The following is a 20,177-nucleotide window of genomic DNA, read 5'->3' on the forward strand; positions in this document are numbered from 1 at the left end:
GACACTAGCTGTGTGACCTTCTGTAAGTTATTTAATTTCTCTCAGTCTGAGCCTTCATATATATGATGAGGGCACCAACTTTGCAGGTTTACTAGGAGGATTAGAGTCGAGGAATCTAAAACCTCTGGCCCGGTAACTGATGGTGCTGTAGTCAGGCAGGCTCTCACCCTTCCCTCTTGCAATTAGGGACCTGGGCCCTGACAGGCTGTGGTTCTGGTCCCCTTGTGGGTATTCCAGCCCCTTTACCACAAACCCCTACAGAAGCTTAATTTCTCTCTCCAAATTCCTAACCAACGGTAGCTTGTAATTTTATAAAATTACACACATACATTGTTGGGGTTTAGAGTCGTAGAAATAGATGACCATTAGAAAATCCATAGAGAACATTTTGGAGGTCTCTAAAGTGTTTCATTTTCTTTCTTACTTGGTTTGGAATTGTGAGACTAAAAATGCATTTAAAAAAAATCTCCAAATGCTTTTTAAAGGAGGGGTGGATAACTGGGTACTTACGATTGGTCATTGTTAATTCTGGGTGTTGGTATGAACTCTTTCCAAAATCTAGAGCAAAGGGGGCTGGCCAGGGGAGGGGTAATTCGGCTAGCGTCTACATTGCCCCCACAGAGCTTCAGGACCACCCTGTTTTTTCAATGAGAAGCTTGAGTTTAAGTTTTTAGTTAATATAGCTAGTTGTCTGAGTACTCAGTAATAGAACCACCTCGCACTTGCCTGCTTGTTGAACCCTGCAGAGTGAGTTTTAAGAGCATGCTTCATATCTTTATTGAGAAGGTGTTTTACTTTTTAAAGAAATGTGATTTCTGAACCATTCATAGAGATGCCATTATTCTTTTAAAAACCATAAGAGTAAAAGGGAAGCAGGATATATAGTCGCATGGGCAACATTTGTCTCACCAGATACTCAGCACGTTGCCTGTTTTCTACTCTCAAACGCGTCTTTGTGGCTGTCGTAGAAATGCCGAATTATGACCCATGGTTGCTGATGCTCATTGCCCAGCCAGAGCTGCTGGGCATCCTTGCATGGGAACATGTACACGGGAAACACTCTGAGTATTTTGGGTTATTTACGTATGGTGAAATCCTGCTCACTTTCTATGTTTTAAAAACATTCTGGTAGAACACATGTATTTGTATCTTCTACATAAATACAGTTGGTGATTGCCAATTTTTTTTTTAAACTACGGTAGCTTTTAGAATGGTTTGTATTTAATAGACAGCAGCAGGCAATATCTTCTGTCTTTTTAACTTGCAAATAAAAACTCATCTGGCCTGCAGGTGCTATTCCAGGTGTGGCACATACCATCAACTCCTCTCTTTTACTGCACATGAGGCATTTTCAGATTAGAATGAGCCCTCCCCAGGCGATGACCCTGTGCTTTATAATAGCAGTAAGAGTACCCTGACTTGGTAGCGTGACTGGCTCCGGAAGTATGTTATCATATATCATCCTTACGTCATCCCTGTCAGGGAGGGACGGTCTGGATGTTATGGCTGTAGTGAAGAAGAACTGAAGTTGTTGCAGACAGATTAAACGATTTGCTCAGGTCACATGGTTGATCGGTGGCAGAGATAGGACTGGATCTGGGTCATCCCTGTTAACTGGGCTTGTCTACCAAGCCAGGAGGATTCTTGCAAGATGGGTGCAGTTGTGAGGTTTTCGAGGGTATTTTGCCCTTTTTCTTTTCTTTTTTTAAATAAACCTTTCAGTATAGAATCGTTTTAGATGTACAGAAAAGCTACAAACCTAGTACAGAGAGTTCTTGATGTTGGGTATCTACGTCAAGTCTCCCCTGTTGATAACATCCAATCTTAGTTTGGTACATTTGTCACAACTAATAAACCAATGTCGATACGTTATTATTATTAACTAAGATCTGTGCTTTATTCAGATTTCCTTAGCTTTTGCCTAATATCCGTTTTCTGTTCCAGCTTCCCATCCAGGATACCACATTATATGTAGTCATCATGCTTCCTTAGGCTCCCTGTGGACCTACTGGACAGGCATTTTAAAATGTTCCTTATCTGGGATTTGTCTGCAGTTTTTCTCATGATTAGACTGGCATGATGGGTTTTGGAAGGAAGACCACTGAGGAAGGTGCTGTTTTCATCACATTATAGCGAGTGCCTGTTATCAACCTGACTTTGCCCTGTTGATGTTGATGTTGATCACCTGGCTGAGATGTCAGGTTTCTTCACAGTAAAGTTACTCTCCCCCACCGCCTCTTTCTATACTGTACTCTTCGGAAGGAAGGAAGTGTGCTCAGACCACATTGCCTTGAGGAGGGAGTGTCTGTATAAATTATTTGGAATTTTTTTGAATGGGAAACTTGCCTACTTCTGTCGACTCAGCAAATCCTACTTTACCATTTTTTTCTTATGCTTGTGAGACAGGTGTGAAATTGTGGCAGGAGGAGATGGAGTCGTAGAAAGGATCGGTAACAATTCACACCAGTTCTGGGTTCATAGAAGTGGTTAAGAAAAGGTAGATGCTGCCTCTGTACTAGAGGAGGAGGGGACCAAAATAGAATAAAATAGCCCCCTAAGTGATTAATTATCCTTAGAGAGCCAGGGAGGTTTATTGCAAAGCGCAGGGAGAAATGGTGTGGTAATACATTATAAGTGTGAACTTCAGTATAGGAAGTACAGTTACAGAAAGGACAATAAAACTTGGGAATTTAAGAAGAACAATGCCAGTGAGCTCCTACATCCCCGCATTTCCTGGATATGAAACCGTCTCCCACCCTCTAAATACGGAGCTTGCCATTTTCAATACTGTCATTTAATACCAAGCCAAGGAGGGTCATGCAAAGCCTTTTTTTTTTTTCCCTTAGCCTCTGAGGTTGCTTTAAAAAATGAGTCTGATTAGCAACTGTTTCTTCTGAGTGCTCAGTTTGGACCATTCTGGCTCATCTGCACTGTCCCTTCTCTCTCTGCAGAACTCCATCCGGCACAACCTGTCGCTGCACAGCCGGTTCATGCGGGTTCAGAATGAGGGGACCGGCAAGAGCTCATGGTGGATCATCAACCCCGACGGGGGGAAGAGCGGGAAGGCGCCCCGGCGGCGGGCCGTCTCCATGGACAACAGCAACAAGTACACCAAGAGCCGGGGCCGTGCAGCCAAGAAGAAGGCAGCCCTGCAGACCGCCACCGAGTCAGCCGACGACAGTCCCTCCCAGCTCTCCAAGTGGCCTGGCAGCCCCACGTCTCGCAGCAGTGATGAGCTGGATGCGTGGACCGACTTCCGCTCACGCACCAATTCCAATGCCAGCACGGTCAGTGGCCGCCTGTCCCCTATCCTGGCTAGCACGGAGTTGGACGACGTTCAGGATGATGACGCGCCACTCTCCCCCATGCTCTACAGCAGCTCGGCCAGCCTGTCCCCCTCCGTCAGCAAGCCGTGCACCGTGGAGCTGCCCCGGCTGACCGACATGGCGGGCACCATGAATCTGAACGACGGGCTGGCCGACAACCTCATGGACGACCTGCTGGACAACATCGCGCTCCCTGCGTCCCAGCCGTCGCCCCCCGGAGGGCTCATGCAGCGCAGCTCCAGCTTCCCATACACCACCAAGGGCTCCGGCCTGGGCTCCCCCACCAGCTCCTTCAGCAGCACGGTGTTTGGCCCCTCGTCTCTGAACTCCCTGCGTCAGTCTCCCATGCAGACCATCCAAGAGAACAAGCCAGCCACCTTCTCTTCCATGTCGCACTACGGCAACCAGACACTCCAGGACCTGCTCACGTCGGACTCACTCAGCCACAGCGATGTCATGATGACCCAGTCGGACCCCTTGATGTCTCAGGCCAGCACCGCTGTGTCCGCCCAGAACTCCCGCCGGAGCGTGATGCTTCGCAGCGATCCAATGATGTCCTTTGCCGCCCAGCCTAACCAGGGGAGTTTGGTCAATCAGAACTTGCTCCACCACCAGCACCAAACCCAGGGCGCTCTCGGTGGCAGCCGTGCCTTGTCAAGTTCCGTCAGCAACATGGGCTTGAGCGATTCCAGCAGCCTCGGGTCAGCCAAACACCAGCAGCAGTCTCCTGTCAGCCAGTCTATGCAAACCCTCTCGGACTCTCTCTCAGGCTCCTCCTTGTACTCAGCTAGTGCACACCTTCCCGTCATGGGCCACGAGAAGTTCCCCAGCGACTTGGACCTGGACATGTTCAATGGGAGCTTGGAATGTGACATGGAGTCCATTATCCGTAGCGAACTCATGGATGCTGATGGGTTGGATTTTAACTTTGATTCACTCATCTCCACACAGAACGTTGTTGGTTTGAATGTGGGGAGCTTCACTGGTGCTAAGCAGGCCTCATCTCAGAGCTGGGTGCCAGGCTGAAGGCTCACTGAGGAAAGGGGAAGTGGGCAGAGCAGGTCAGTGCCCAGGGCTACGGCATAGTAATAACAGGGGCGGTGGGGGACAATGGCTTTCATTTACGTGGTGCACAGTAACCTGGCTCCTAGCCAGTTCATTCTGAGTGGTACCAGCAAAACAAATAGGGCTGTCAGGTGCCCCTCCCCACAGTTTGCTGACAGCTCAGGAGTTTTACTGCCAGTAAAAAGAATACACATTCAGAGGTTTCATTTTTCTTTGTATCCAGTCACCCTCGCTGACCTATGACACAGGTCCCCCTACTGGATGGATGGATGAGGAGAGAAGGGATGGGAGGAAGGGGACCTTAGGCCACACAAACATCAAGGTTAAGGACGCAGCCAAAGGGCTTTCTTAGGCTCTCAGGTCCAGCACTGCCATTGTCCATCTTCGATGCTACGGTTTCTATATCTTTTTTATCCAGCAAAGTAACAATTTTTAGGTGCTTCTAATTTGACAGTAGACTATGCTTTCTGGACTCTTTCATACAGGAGTATTTCCAAGAAGCAAGATCTGTTAGATTCTTCACCATTAGTACTAAGCAATCTTTATTAGCACTCAGCATCTAAACATTTAAAAGAGCAAAAAGAATTAAATAGAAAACAGAAGTTTTTAATGTGAGAGAGCACTTACTCATGTGCTTCTTTTTCCCAGTGTATAAATGGTGTCCGGTTCCAAACGGTGACAAGAGTTGTGAATGGCGACAGAGATTTTTTAAATTGTGGCATTTTAATTCTGTTGGAACCAGAGAGATCATGCAACATGATGTGGCAAGAAAAGAGAAGCATTTGACTGGAATCGGAAGTTGAGGAATTGGAAGTTCCGTTCCACTTCTACTGCTTTCTGGTTGCTATTGGGAGTGTGTCACTTAGCCTTTGAACCTCAATTTCCAGTTTTATAAAATGAGGATAATAGCCCCTGTTACTCCACAGGGTTATTGCAAGAATCAAATGCACTGAAGTGTGTGAACGTGCTTTGTAAAACTGCAGTGGGCTGAAGTATGTGCGGTGTTATTAGGTACACATACCGACTGACACATGAGTAAGCACGGAGCCCAGAGAGGTTAAGTGGTCTGCCCAGGGTCACACAGCTGGACCCAGAATCCCTATTTCTGGAATGGCTTGAACCATAATCGTTCTTCCTAATTATCTCTAGATGGTAAAAATGAGAAGTGCTCTGAACCGGAGCCAGAATCAGTAGGTAACATACAAGCTTGCCCCAGAACTCTCAATTTTCAAGTAGTAAGATGAGCACTGGGGTCTTCTGCTATAACACATTTGTACCCCCAGACCCTCCCATGTTCAGGGGCTCTTTTTATGCCCCAGTTCCTTTTTTTTTTTTTTTTTAATATCAGCAAGCTACTTACACTCTTCTTTATTAAGTGGTGTGAAAGAGAAATGGGATTCAAAGCCATAAAAAGCTGAGCCTTGTTTAACCCTCTGCCCTGGTGAAGGAATTATAAGGGTCTCCTGTGATGAGCTCATCCCGTTCATGGGTAGTTGTCGAAAGTGGAATGTCGAGAGTGTTGTGATGCTCAGCTTCTCCGCTTTCCCAGGCAGAAGCAGGTCCCTAATGGCACTCAGACATCTGTTTCGAGTCATTTAATAGCCCTTGAGACGGTAAAAAGACTGCAGCAGAAGCTAAGAAGGGTGACACACTTCCGTACTGCCAGAACTCGGACTGGTGGAGACTTGCCTTGAGAAATTTAGATATTTGGCTTTTAGAAGAACAGTTTGTCTTCCTTTAAGAAGAGGAATATGATTGTGGCTTCTGAAGACACAGTAGGTTTTAATTTTGGTTTGGTTGTAAGGAATCCACTTTCTAGTTCATTGAGAAGAAAATGTGCCATCAATTTTTGTCTTATTTTTCAAGTGTAGGTTTTCCTTTTAATTCAGTAGCAGACTTTTCTTGTGTGTGTGTGTGTAATTCTAAAAGGTGGTATAAAAATATTTTAAGGGAGGGCTTCCCTGGTGGCGCAGTGGTTGAGAGTCCGATGCAGGGGACACGGGTTCGTGCCCCGGTCCAGGAAGATCCCACATGCCGCGGAGTGGCTGGGCCCGCGAGCCATGGCCGCTGAGCCTGCGCGTCCGGAACCTGCGCTCCGCAATGGGAGAGGCCGCAACAGTGAGAGGCCCGCGTACCGCAAAAAATATATATATATATTTTTAAGGGAGATTTAAATACTTATGTTTAAAAAAATATATTTAGTGAATTACTATTTTGATAATAAGTAACTACTTTTAAGAGTATGCATTTTATTATTATACCCTTTTGGAATATTAGGGTCATTTAGTCACCTTTTTCTCAAAATATTTTGGGTGAAGTGTTTTTGAGGAGATATTTCTTGAGTAAAAAATATGAAAAGTCACCAAATTTTCCTGAAAGTAAACCAGCTCAGTATGACCAGAGCAAGAGAAAGAAACATCCTGAAGACTGTGAAGGGCTTTGAGGGAGTCTGGTTTCTGGCTCTAGGATTTCCATTTTGCTTTGGAATAAATTGCTCCACTATATAGCCAGGAGCATGTGTGGCCTAATGTATATTCTTACTTTTACAGTAAACTTGTGGCTATCGCTTTATTGAAGATTCTCCTGAATTCACAAAACAGGACTTGGGTCACAGTCTCAGAATTCACTTCTCCCAAATTAAGCACCTCAGCTTCCCAAGATTTGTTCTATAATGACTTTCTTGGTTTGACTTTTTTTTTTTCAAGCCAGTAGTTGTGGTATTCTCTAGACTCACTTCCTGCCTTGCTAACTGAAGGTCATGTGACCCCGAGTGGGCGCCGGAGCAGTTCTGTCCAGTTGACAGACAGTCTTGCTGGAGAGCTGTGGTGAGATGCTTCTCTGGAGGGGTGGGTGTTTCACACATGTCATTCATTTTATAGATCACGTGTGAAATCCTTTGACCTACAGGTCTATCTGGAAAAGGAAAGAATAATTGTACCTCTTTGTGAGTGCCAGCTACTGGGGTATGACGGGCACTTGCTTCTCTCAGGCACTGGGGAAGCTTGGTGTGCATGTGTACAGATTGGCAGCAGGCATGGCTGTGAGCAAGTGTGGTGGTTTCAGGGCTGTGCCTCCGGTAAGCCCTCCTGAGATTGACATGTGTCTGTTCTTGCAGGAAAGCAACGTCAGTTTCACTGTAGTTTTGATGTCAGAAGGTGCCTAAGTTCACATGCTTTTTCGTTCATCTTCATCTTTTGGCATTTGGAGACCCCATTAGGGAGCAGCCCCATACTTAGTTGCGTTTTAAACAACTTTATGATAAGGATTGGAAAATACTAACTAGGAAAACTCCAGGTGGAGAGGAGAGAGGTAGTTCTCTTCCTGTCTGTGCCACTGGCCATGTCACTGATGAATCTCTTAGAATAGTAGGTTTCTCATCTGTCAAAAGAGGACAGAATCGTAGAGTTGTTTTTTTTGTTTGTTTTTGGGTTTTTTTGTTTGTTTAACCAATAAGATTTATTTAGTTTTTTAAATTGAATTGTAGTTGCCATACAATATAGTGATTCACAGTTTTTAAAGGTTATACTCCACTTATAGTTATTATAAAATACTGGCTTTATTCCCTGTGTTGTTCAACATATCCTTGTAGCTTATTTTATACCTAATAGTTTGTAACTCTCAATGCCCTACCTCCATCTGGCCCTTCCCCTCTTCCTTCTCCCCACTGGTAACCACTAGCTGTGAGTCTGCTTCTTTTTTATTATATTCACTAGTTGTTGTATTTTTTAGCAAAGTCATAGAATTTTAAGGGTGCATAGTATGTATACTTTTAAACCTGAAACCTAACATTCTGTCTGTGAAATTGCCACCGTAAGGGATATGCGATGATATGGAACTGTAAAGGAACAGTGGTGTACTAGTGTGGCAACAGCAGGTCCTGGTGTTGGAAGCCGTTGAGAATTTAAATTTAGGCTACTTCCCAAAAGTAACAAATCTTTGATACTTGTTGGACTGATGTTTAAATGCTGTGATTCCATTATGTCTTTAAATATTCATGTTGGGGGATAGGACTGATTCTAACCAAATACAGACAATATCATAGGCTACTCATGTGATGTTTTTTCTTGATGTACTGATAGATATTTCCATTAGGGAATATAACGTGCAGTACGTACTGCGTGGAGAACGTACTCTGTTACTTGCACTTGTGAACTGTTGTCTAGTCTTTGGTTATAGTGTGCTAGCCTCAAGAATTCTGTACCTGCAGGGATCTTTATTCTTACTTTTTAAAAAACCCAAAGTCTGAACTGTCATTCATGGAGAGAATGGCTGTCTGGATGTTCCTAGTGTTGACAACAGTGAAAGAAAATTGACAAGAGCCCTGAAAAGACGTTTTCTGTGCAGAGGCTGGTACACTCCTTACGTACACCCGTTTCCCTGGAAAGCAGTGACGTCCAGCACTAAGGCTGCTCTTCCTGGGTCTGTCGGGTTTTTAATGTGCCTTTGCTCACCACTGGCCAGCCTGCTAAGCATGGGGACAGAGCCTGAGTGACTGCTGCTCTTCATGCAGTAGCATTTATAGATGGCTTTCTGGCAGGTCTCTTTTGGCCACAGAGCTTGTGTGGAACATAAATAAGTGGAATGAAAAATCACCAGAATTACTACTGGAACTTCATGTACACTTTAAGCTCCCGTTAAATGCTTCTTTTCAGAGTGTTCATAATGCTCAATATTCATCTTATAAATAATGTTTTCTGTAAGTAGAGTCTTCCCCCAGGGGCCTGCTTCTCATAGGCATACCTTTCTGTATAGAGATGGGAGAAGGGGGCTTGTTGGGACCTGCCTCTGTGCCATGGCCAGAGAGGTTGGCCTGTCAGAGGTCCCCCATGGCCCTGGGGCACGTAGAAGGATGTTTGTTCACTGCTTTCTCTTCCCAACTTGGAGACACGTGTCTTAATGCTGGATTTTCATTCCAAGATGGAGATTCCCCACCTTGCAAGAGACTTCACCCTGGTTTTGTTGGTATGTTCATTTAATTTGAAAATACTGCTTTCCCCCATCCTCCAAATTATTTTGAAGTTTAAAATTTTAAAATCTAAAATGAAGTAAAATTTTGTATTGTGAAATAGTGACAGGCACTTCAGATATTTAGCGGTCCCGTGGGTCGGTGTTTCTCAAAGTATTTCACAGAATACTCAATCCTCAGGATATTCATGGGTATTAAGTGGAAAATAGATTCTGTGGTCAAATGTCTGAGGAACGCCATGTTAAATAAAGTTAAATAGGGTTGTTTCCTGCAGGACTTCTCAGAGCCTTAGAAGTTAACGTATGTTATGAACCTTCTAGGATCGGATTGCAGTGTCTCCTAAGTTTATCTGACATCTCGAATCAAATCCTTCTTCTCCCGGAAACCATAGGACCAGTGTCCTAAGGAACTCCCTAAAGAAATCCTGAAAGAGGTCAGCAACCTCTTAAGAACTAGGGATTCTTTGCCCTTTTTCCTCTTGATTCTTACTGGAGCTTTTTGTACGACCTTGTCATACATCAAGCCTTTCTCAGCCACAGGGTGGGTTCTACTCTTGGATGAGCTAGCTGCCTGGCAAAATGGTAGGTCCCACGTTGGTAGAAGTGCTCAGGAAAAGTGTGAATTTATTAAACAAAATTTGTTTATTGAGTACCTGCAGTGTGCTGGGCACAGGGGATAGAGGAAGATAAAATAGGGTCTCACCCTCAAGGTGTGCATGGCCTGGCTGGGGATGTGGTGCAGTGGTGGTGGTGGTGGTGGTGGTGGTGGTGGTGGTGGTGGTGGTGACCATTGTCCCAGGGGAAAAGACTGCTTTCCATGCAGGGGTGGAGCAAAGGACCCATGGGGCAGTGGCAACCTTGCATGCTTGGTTTTCTGGGACAACCCTGCTTTTTCAGATGCGTTATCACGTGGTCTGTTCCACCTGTCTTTGGGGGATAAAAACATAGGCTCCATGCTGATAGGGCAGAGTTCAGACTAAATCCAGATGCTGGTTCATGTTAAAAGCCCTGCAGGAGACTTGCTTTTATGTTTGATTTCTAGAACTGGTTCATCATCACAGTTGAATGTGAGCCAGCCACCCACTCCAAGATCACTGTCCCTGGGGCTCTGCTCCGAGGGGAGATGTGGATTTAAAAAGCCTCCCCTGCAGCCCACCCCAAGTTAAGTAATGTCTTTGTGGTACAGCAGAGGACCTATGAATCTGTAGCAGAAGGCTGCCATTTTTATGGCTGTGTGTCATTGAGTCAAGCCACTCCATTTCTCCGAGTCTCAGTTTGCTTGTCTGTAAAATGGGGCTAAAATGAAAACCTACCCCACAGAGCTCTTGTAAGGACTATCTCTGATATGACCTAATGTCCTTTGTCAACTTTTTAAAAAGTTACTTAATGTTTATTGTTACTTAAAATGGTTCCAGAGGTTAATGCAGAATTAAGGAAAGCACCAAGCCAGTCTTAACATTGTTGGCACAAAGAGCAATTACTTTCCTCAATAAACTAGAATCAATTAGGTTTCTTTTCATTACAAAGGTATAGCAATTGCCTGTTGTGTGAAACCTTTGATGTCCCCTAGAAGTCCTGCCTGCCAATTTAGGGATACCCAGGACAGGGGCTATATTTTCACTAATAAAAAGGACCTTCTGCCACAGACGGATTGGGGAGGTTCATATATGGTACCCAGGGTGTTCCATTAATATCTTTAAAGGATTGCCTGAGAAATCCTAGCTGTCTGGCCTCCGCTTTCTTTCCTTAGGGAGGCTGTCATATCCACTCTGTGCTGAGGGGGGAGCCTCGCCCTGCCCCGTTTCTGCTTCCTCAGCGTGGAGCCTCTTCCTGTTGGGAGGGAGCCTGGAAATCTGATCTTCCCTCTCCACTGCCAGGCCACCGTGGCCACACAGAGAAATAAAAAGCTGCTCCAGTTCTCCTAGGACTTCTTGGGAGCAGAAAGTTTGCCACACAGCGAATGGCAGGATGCTGGCAGTGGTCTGGCCATGGACCCCACCTCCCCAAGAGCTGGTGGTTTACTGCCCCCACCCCCGCCGTCACTGGCTAACGTGACACAATTTGGGGTTCAGAAAATATGGTCACTGTATCTTTAAGATCTGCCAACTAAGTTCAGTGAAAACCCAGAGAAACTGGGCTGTTCTTCTCCAGGAGCTTTCCTCCCAGAGAAGCGAGACCAAGCCTGGAGGTGAAACATACCACCCAGAAGAGCTACTGCCCACTTGGTTGCAGGTGTTTTGTTTTGTTTCTGTTCCCGATAACAGATGTGAACCTTACTCTGTAATTCTAGACTTTCCTGTTTTTTAATAACCTCTTTTTTTGCTAAAGTCTATGACATTCATTTATTAAAGGATGAGAATTACTTAGTCATGAAGCCCTCAGAGCATAATTCCAGTGTTTCTAAGGATAAAACTTTAACTGCCAGTCCTGGTTTGATTGACGGTTTGCATATCAGTATGTTCTCTCTCTCTGTCTCCCTCCCTCCTTCTCCCCCTTCCCCTCCCCTTTCCTCTCTCCTCTGTCTTTCTCTCTGTTGAAAGACATCCGGACCATAAGATTTTTTTGTTTTAAGTATTCATGTCTGTGTGGAGTGTTCAGTTTGACTCCTTAGTGGAAATTAATGGCCAAGAAGAGGCCGGAAGTTCTGAGGTTGAATTTATAAATTAATTTCCACTGGGCTTCTATTGGTGTACATGCCACTGTAATTAATTGGAACTTCCATTGATCACTTGTGTCTTCAGAAATGATTGGAAAGCAATACAGCCCAACATAAGTAATCAGAAAATACGTGTTGACTGATAGAGCTGTTAGAAGGTATCCCTTAGTTGGTAGTGTCCCTACCGCCTGAATGCACTCGCTGCCCAGGCCCGGTCAACTCAGGTTGTCCTGCTGGCTGAGGTCGGGGTGGGGGGTGGAGAGCCGAAGTGGGGAGCTCCCAGCACGTACCGCCAGGTGCTGGTCAGGCTGAGCAGGGAGAGGAGGGCCACCGACCGTGTGGGTCCACCTCACTCCTGGGTCTGCACTCCCACCGGCCTGCCGCCCTCAGGACAGACGGGCCTCTGTCTCTGTCGATCTTGGAGCTACCCTGAGACCCTCCTTTCTGTTCCTTCTTGGTTTCCTTCCTCTGTTGCACTGGTGTGGTTGCTGCCTCTTGGCTGCCATCTGTGTTACCTGCATGTCCTGGTCATACCTCACAGGTGGATGAGTGGTTTGGACTTTGTGGAACTAAAATAGCTGATTTTGTGTTTTCGATTTCAGAATCACTTTTGGAAAATTTAGATTGTCTTCAAAACCCTGCATATCTAAAGCAGGAAAAAGAAGACTTTGGAGACCTCCCTCTTTTGTGCTTGGTAGCTGGACCCTTAGACGGGCTGGAGCATTACGGCCACACTTGCACTCAGTCCCAAGGGAGGTAGGGCATCCCAGCCCAAAGGGGTAGCTGCACACTCCCAATTGTCCCCATACCTCCTCTAGCCAGTAAATGCAGTGAGGAGTCACGCAGGATGGGGCCACACCCAGTAAACATAAACATTGTGATATTCAGGTCATGGTTTATGGCTCTAAGTATTTCCTCCTGGAAATACTTATTTCCTCTAAGTATTTCCCTTGTGTTTCTAAATGGTGAATCACTTTAGCAGTGACAGCAATTTGAGAGAGTAGCGTGACTCTTAATTCGGGGGGCTGGTAATAAAGAATGGGTTTGGTAGGATGGCAGAAGGTAAATTCTTTATTAAATCCTATTTAAAATTTTATTTTAAAAATAAAATAATATGGATGTTAAAACTGTGCCTTGTATTGGTCCTTAGGAGGTTTCATCTTATAAGAAGTATGAGTTTTTTCTCATATTCTTCTGACTAGAAACTTCATCAGAAGCCATCCTCCTCCCGAAAGGGGATCATTAAAATTCTAGGTCTTGTCCCATAAGCAGTAGGTACTGCTTGGATTCAAATGAGATTAACTCTTAGCAAATGCGAGTCTGTTTAAAATGCTTTGTGGAAGCTGTAAGGCTTAAAAGGGTGTTAAGCATTTGAATTGGCAGAGAGGAAGAGAGGGCTGTTCCAGGAGTTGGCTCGTTCATTTACTCAGCCAACATTTATTGTGTGCCTCTCCTCTGTTTCAACTTTCCAGGCTACTTGGGACATCAAGAAAATGTGTCCCTGCTGGAATGTGCACTTCTTGTGGGTAAATACCATGTCTAAGACAGCGCTCTTGAAATTGTAGATGCTCCGTAAGTGTTTGGTTTGATTTGAAGGCTTTGCTCTGCCCTCAATATATTGGGACTTCAATGTGTATGAGAAAGTAACCATTCTGGGCACTATGTGATGAGGTGCCAGGTAAGTGGCTTAGGAGTTTAGCAGAGGACGGCCTGGGGCCGGTGGGGCTGGAAGAGCCATCTGGATGTTTGGATGGGGAGAGCAAACCAGGCAAAGGCACTGAACCTGACCCATCGGATAAGCAGGAGTGGGTGTTAAAGCGTGTTAAGGACAGCGGAGCCAGACCCCCAGGACTCTGCCAGCCAGGGTTTTGGAGTATTATAATTAAGGCTAAGTAACCATGCATCCAGAAAGGATCCAAAAGCCCCTTAAGGTCTTTGGCCTTAAAAACAGTTCTTTAAAAGATTGTAATCCAGAACTTTGCAAGTTGTGCTGTGTGGTTTGAAAATCTAAGAATCTTAAGAAAGTCGGAAATCTCTGCGACTTTGCTCTTGACAGTAAATTAACAAGTATCATGTTTCTGCTATTGCAGTCACCATATTTGACCCCGGATGCACAAAGAATATTGGTCACCATAATCTCTGCCCCAAAGTAAAGACAGAGACAGGACTTTCTTAAATTTGTATTAATCATCATTAATCCCTACAGTCTGAGCAGCAGAAGGTCTGCGTCTCTGTGCAGGTCACTCCTGCTCTGTGTCCCTCAGCTGTGAAGTGGTAGGGTGGCAGCTTCTCTCCTCTTCCTGTGTTTATCAGCACAGCACACAGGCTGGCTGGAAGGGCAGTCCACACCAGATCCAGGTCCTGAAGCGTCCTGGAGGCGACAGCTCTTCAGTGGCCTGTCGCCAGCCTTCGCGGACAGGCTTCAGCTGCCACCTTGAGAAGCCCAGGAATTACAGGAGGAGGCAGCTGCAAGCAGTGCTTACACAGGTCACGCTTTTACACAAACTAAGCTTTAAAAAAAAAAAAAAAGTCTAGCTGAGTGTCTTTCCAGTATCTTCCTGAGTGTCACCTTTGCCATGAAAAGTTTATTTAAAGCTTCCCTGTAACATCCCACGTTCTCCATAAGTACTTACTTGCCCCTTAGAAAGCCTGTGAGCTGCCCTTCCTAGAAACGTGATTTTCCTTCAGGGAGGCTCCTCAGCTGTGTACAAATTTGGCCAGAATTTCCATACCTGTTTTCTTTCCCCTCGTAAACTATTCAGCTTCTAAAATGGCAAGTTGACAGCATTTGCTAAAATGGATTTTTATAGAGCTGCACCTCCTAATTCCCCTTCTTGGGCTGTCTTGGAGGATGGCTCTGTTGGGCCAGCCTTGCAGGCAGAAGGCTGCATTTTAATCAGCAAGGCCCCTGCAGTCCCTGAACCCCAGGTTGGTTTTCATGCACTTCCCTAAGTCCTTGTTACCGCCCGTTCCAACCCAGAAGATTTTGAAAAATTAACCAAATTAAGATGGTGGCAGGCAGGCATTTCTTTTCCCTCTACTCGGGTAGAAACATTCATACTCTGAAACCCACACCTGTTCTCTGAACACATGAAGTTTCCCTGTCAGATCAAGTGAATATCAATTCATTTCCTTTTCTCTCCTAAACGTTCCATATTTAGTTCCCAGTTTGCCCCAGGGGTTGCAAGTTCGGCTTAAATTACGTTTAAAGAGTGAGGAAAGTGATATTTCACTTTAATGTTGAGTTTCAAGCAGACTTTCCTCCAAAGATCTTTCCGTTTTAGCTAGGAAAGCCGTGGATAACCTGTATGGATTTGCAGATAGGAGAGTTTCATCCCTGTGGCTCTGTTTCCTTCCTTGTCATATTTGGTATTGGGGGTCTTATTCCTTTCCTCTCTGCCAGGAAGATGAAAACACTGCTGAGAAATCCAGATTTGTCACAGTGGAGTTGAGCTGTGGGAGGACAGCAGCAGGAACATTTATGTTTTATTCCCAGTTTAAAGTTGATGGGGGTTGTTACGTTTTGTGTAGTTTCTTGGAGGTGCTGCCCTTTCTTAGAACTCATGTGAGTTAGTGGTGATAATTTGGTTTCCCCATTTCATTTTCCCTGCATCAACAGCCTGATTTCAAACTTAAGTGTTAGGCAGGGAGAGAGAGGGAAGAGATTTTTCTCCGTGTTAGTGAAAGTCGCTGATGGGACGGGACGGTGTTCGCCTATTTATTGTTAGTTGGCCCATTGCCTAGTAACTGTGACGTGATAGCTGTAATTCCCATCAGCTGTAGGCTTCTTTTTCCTTCCAAAAATTTTGCTTAATCTGATGTGTTTTTAGACCCATAAGGGCATCAACATACACACGTAAACTTCACAGTTAAGCTTCTTACTTGAAAGAATGTCAGAGTGGTGAGAGCACCAATCAGAAGCAGGGAACTTGTATCCAAACAAATCCCATTAATGTGCTCCCTCCATTTTTTCAGTCCTTGATGGAGTCAGATAAACATGTGCAAACACTGAGCCATCAAAGAGAGGTTAAAAATCTAAGGCAGGTGAGGGGCCGCTGTCCTTGTGACGATTTTTGATCGTAAGGTCTTCCTAGTGAATGGTGAATCTGGTGTTCCTCTTAGAAGAGTGATTGCACTTCCTTTCTGTTTTCACGATATTTTACAAACAAACTGTTTGCCTTCTATCACAGAGAAACAAGTTGCCTTTCTGTCCTGTGGAGCGGGGGTTTCTCTGTTAATAACAGTTTGTCCTCTGTGACAAATTTAAACTTCTAAACCTGGGCCAGGTGTCTCCCAGTTGAACCGCCAGGCACAGGCCGTTTCCTGTGAGGCCTCGGGGGAGCTCCAGGATGTAGTGCCACAAGGGGCCCCAAGCCCATTCTGCAAAGAAGGAAAGAGTGACGATCAGTGCATTCCCTTCTTAATGATGAAGTTCCCTGAAGGTTCTGGACCTTTGGGTGAGACTGTGATGGTTGTTGCTCTAGACTGCCCACTCTGGCCTCCTGCCCCTGGTTTCAGGGCCGATGCCCTATTCTGCTTAGAACGATGCCACGTTGGGGGTTGTAAGTGCCCTCTGCCTTCTTCCCTCCTGTGCTGACCCGGCGCCAGCATTAGAGCAAGCTGCGTGCCCTGCCTTTGTACTTGGAGAATGAAGTGTGTCACCTTCCCAGCATGCACTGCTTTCTGTGGCTGAATAATTAACACCAGAGGGAACCGGGGGATGGGGTCTGGATTAGGTAATACTTTACACCTTCTCTCTTGGCACTTACAGTTAAGTCAGGATCGGGACTTGGGGACCATAGTCACCTGATGACTAATTGCCTGGTGATCTTAGGTTGTGGTTTATTAAGTGTTACTGTGAAGGAAAGAACCAAATCCCCTCCCAAAGAACCATGTCTACACCCCTGTTTCTTCATGCCTCAGGGGTCCCAGGTAGAGTAGCTAGAATAGCACTGGCTCTGGCAGGTTAAATACCTCACAGGTACTGAGATCTGATATCGTTTTATTACCTTTTCTCCATCTGAAATCAACAAGCCATTATTTTATAGTCTAGGCCAATATTGTCTAGTATCATTACAAAGCAAAGAATACCTTCAAAAAACGCCATCAGCCAGGGAAATGAAATACTTGGGGAAGGGGTGGGAAGAAGGGGCCTTTTCCTGTTTTACTGTCTCTACCTCTAATAAAACAACCTAAGTTCTTCTGTTTGGAGCTATAGCAAGAGTAATTATGGGGGCTTCCCTGGTGGCGCAGTGGTTGAGAGTCCGCCTGCCGATGCAGGGGACGCGGGTTCGTGCCCTGGTCTGGGAAGATCCCACATGCCGCGGAGCGGCTGGGCCCGTGAGCCATGGCCGCTGAGCCTGCGCATCCGGAGCCTGTGCTCCGCAACGGGAGAGGCCACAACAGTGGGAGGCCCACGTATCGCAAAAAAAAAAAAAAAAAAAAAAAAAAAGAGTAATTATGACCGTAGGTATATAATATTACGAGTACCAAGTCCTGCTGTCTTTCTGAATATTGGTGGTGAGAGGTAAGATTGCCAAACAGTCCAGCCACAGAACAGAATTGTACACTTGTGAAACCTCCAGGTGAATTTAAGATACTATCTTTTTTAAAGGAGAGAGAAGCAGATGTACGTAACGTGTGTGTGTGTGTGAGTGTGAGAGAGAGAGAGCTTATTGATGCATTTTTCATTACTTGTTCACCTTATCTGGTGAGAAGATCCTGAGGTTGCTTCCCTACCACTTTTCCATTTATTGGCCTAGAGCCATTTTTTTCCTACCATGACAGCTGACACTGTCTCCATAAACAAAAGGTCTTGAGGCCTGTCATGTCAGTTCCTTTAGCTACATCTCTATGACTATGTGTGTGTATATATATAATTCTCTAACTTTTCTGGGCTCAGTGGTCACAAGAAATCTGATAAGATTTGTGTAAATTCAGATGCTTTGAGAGGATTTACCGTTTGAAGGTGGCTGAGTGCATAATAATAATACCTACAATAATAGTGTTGTTAATTTTTAAAGGGATGTTTTGTGGGAGGTTTTTTGGGCCATATGTATGCGTGATATAATTGTTTTTCCTCTGCAGATTTTTAATATAAAAAGCAAATTCCTAGGACACCCCACTTAGAGATTACTTCTCCTTTTATAGTGAGGGAAGTCAAGATGACCCCAACCCAGCAGTGCAGACAGATGAAGCCTTTGTGGAAAGTGGCCATTTCCACTCCCCTGATGTTGGGATGTCAATGGGAAGGGTGGTAAGCAAGGTCACTTAGTCCTCATAGCTGGGGGAGGGGGAACCAGAAGAGCATAGCTGGTCTGCTTGGGGTGACCAGCTCCCCTGGTTTTAGCATGTAAGTCTCGTGTCCCAGGAAGCCCCTCAATCCAAAAATCTAGAGTAAAACCCCATCTGCACCCCAGGCCTCCCTAACTTGGAAGGGCCCGCTGAGGCACCCCGATCTGCCTCGCTTTGTTAACCTCCACAAGCGAATGGCCCCGTTTCCTCGAGGCTTTTTAACGTGAGGGCGTTTTGTTATCAAGCACGGAAATAAGGTAAGTGATCTCCGGGCTTTGTCCTTAGGTTTTCAGCCCTTTGAAGCTAGTGCAGCAGAACAGCTTGACTTGCAGCACCCCTGGCCCAGAGGCAGGTGAGGGACCGGAGGCTGAGGAGACGTGACCTGGAGGACCCACTGCTGCTGTTTGAATGTCCTTAACCGTCTCTGGTTTTCTTCTCTCCTCCTTTAGACCCTCAAACTGACACAAGACCTACAGAGGAAACCCTTTGCCAAATCTGCTCTCAGCAAGTGGACAGTGATACCGTTTACAGCTTAACACCTTTGTGAGCCCCTGCCGTTTCCTACCCCAGCAGAGACTGTTATCGGCCCCTTACCCCGGGTGAAGCACTTACCCTCGCACAGAACTCTCTCTATAAAGTATGCAAAACCTTCCTTGTACGGGGTGACAGCCACCTGCCAGCGAAGGACAGCACCCTGCCAGCACCACCCACCCTGTTCAGAGCACACCGTGAGCCCGCGGGCCATTCTGTGGTGTTTTAATATCGTGATGGTTTATGGGATGTTTTAAGTGTTGTTTTTGTGTTTGTTTTCCTTTGACTTTGAGTTTCTCACATGCATTTACTTGCAGTCTTTTTATGTTAAAATATTAATCATGCTTCCCCTGGCAAATTTAAACACAGAAGGAAAATGTTGTACCAGCTGCTATGCTGGCTTTGGGTGTCACAAGCATTCGAGCCCATAGAACTCCCCAAACTAACACATTACGTAAACTAGAGGGGGGGTTTCTTTCTTCTTTCGTTTGGTAGAAGACTATCCTTTTCTAAAAACTGAACAGTGGCACAAGTGTTTTCTGTGTGCACCGGTCCAGGACAGAGCCCCGCATCGGCAAACCTGACTCAGAACCAAACCACGTGCTTGGCTCTGAGTCAGGGTGGTCGGGGGATGAGACCCCGGCACCTGGTCTGCAGTTACCAGATCAGTAGGGCCTGTGGTCTCCTGTCAGTATCCTCAGCTAACACAGTCCACAGTGATGGTATGTTGGTTAGAAGTTAGAATTTTTCAAGGAAGAAATCAGCTCAGCTGTCCGCTCATTGCCAAATGCCACTAACAGGTTTAGTTTTAAGGAGAAAAGAAAAGAAAAAAAAAAAAAAGTAGTCGTGTTTTTCTTTGCAGAAGAAGTGAACTTACAGGTGAACATTAAGCCCACAGTGAGAAATGTGTGGAAAGTACAAACCCGAGTCACTGTTTTTCTAAGTGTGCACCCTTGATGATTCTCAGTCTTGCTCTGTATAATCTGATCTAGTAGACGCGTATGAGTGACAAGCAATAGCATACAAACTGATTTCTTTTTAATATAAATAAGCTTAGATTGTAATTGTACAAGTGTCACAATGGAAGTACAAGATAGGGCAGTTTTGACCTCCCCCCACACACTTTTCCTGCTTCTATGGATTTCATTTTTTTCTTTTCAAAAAGTTATGGTGCTGTATAGGTGCTTTCTGTTTAACCTGAGAAGTGTGAGTATATTAGTTACCCTCTTTGGTAGGCAGAATAGTTGAGAACACCTTTGGTACATATGAAACTGGTGTAATGATGCTCTGATTAGCACAGCATATGCATACTTCTCCAAAGTGATATATGAAGACTCTTT

General features: G+C 45.3%; 1 protein-coding gene across 4 annotated transcripts in view; it reads left to right on the forward strand.

Moving 5' to 3' along the window:
- FOXO3 (forkhead box O3) overlaps positions 1 to 19,742 on the forward strand; it is a gene marked incomplete at its 5' end in the record, with an annotated part of 112,691 nt that extends 92,949 nt beyond the window's left edge. Inside the window, 2 exons of one of the 4 annotated variants that reach the window (XM_082668747.1) lie at positions 2,952 to 4,387; positions 18,756 to 19,742. In XM_082668747.1, the coding sequence (XP_082524873.1) occupies positions 2,952 to 4,352 (1,401 nt within the window). In that variant the 3' untranslated portion in view covers positions 4,353 to 4,387; positions 18,756 to 19,742. Of the gene's footprint in view, positions 1 to 2,951; positions 4,388 to 5,039; positions 5,157 to 18,591; positions 18,659 to 18,755 lie in introns of those variants that run through there. The other 3 variants (XM_082668746.1, XM_082668745.1, XM_082668748.1) reach the window with 3 other exon arrangements.
- Between the last annotated feature and the right edge of the window lie 435 nt (positions 19,743 to 20,177).

This window comes from Grampus griseus (genome assembly GCF_964374135.1).
Source record: "Grampus griseus genome assembly, chromosome: 13".
NCBI lineage: Eukaryota > Metazoa > Chordata > Mammalia > Artiodactyla > Delphinidae > Grampus > Grampus griseus.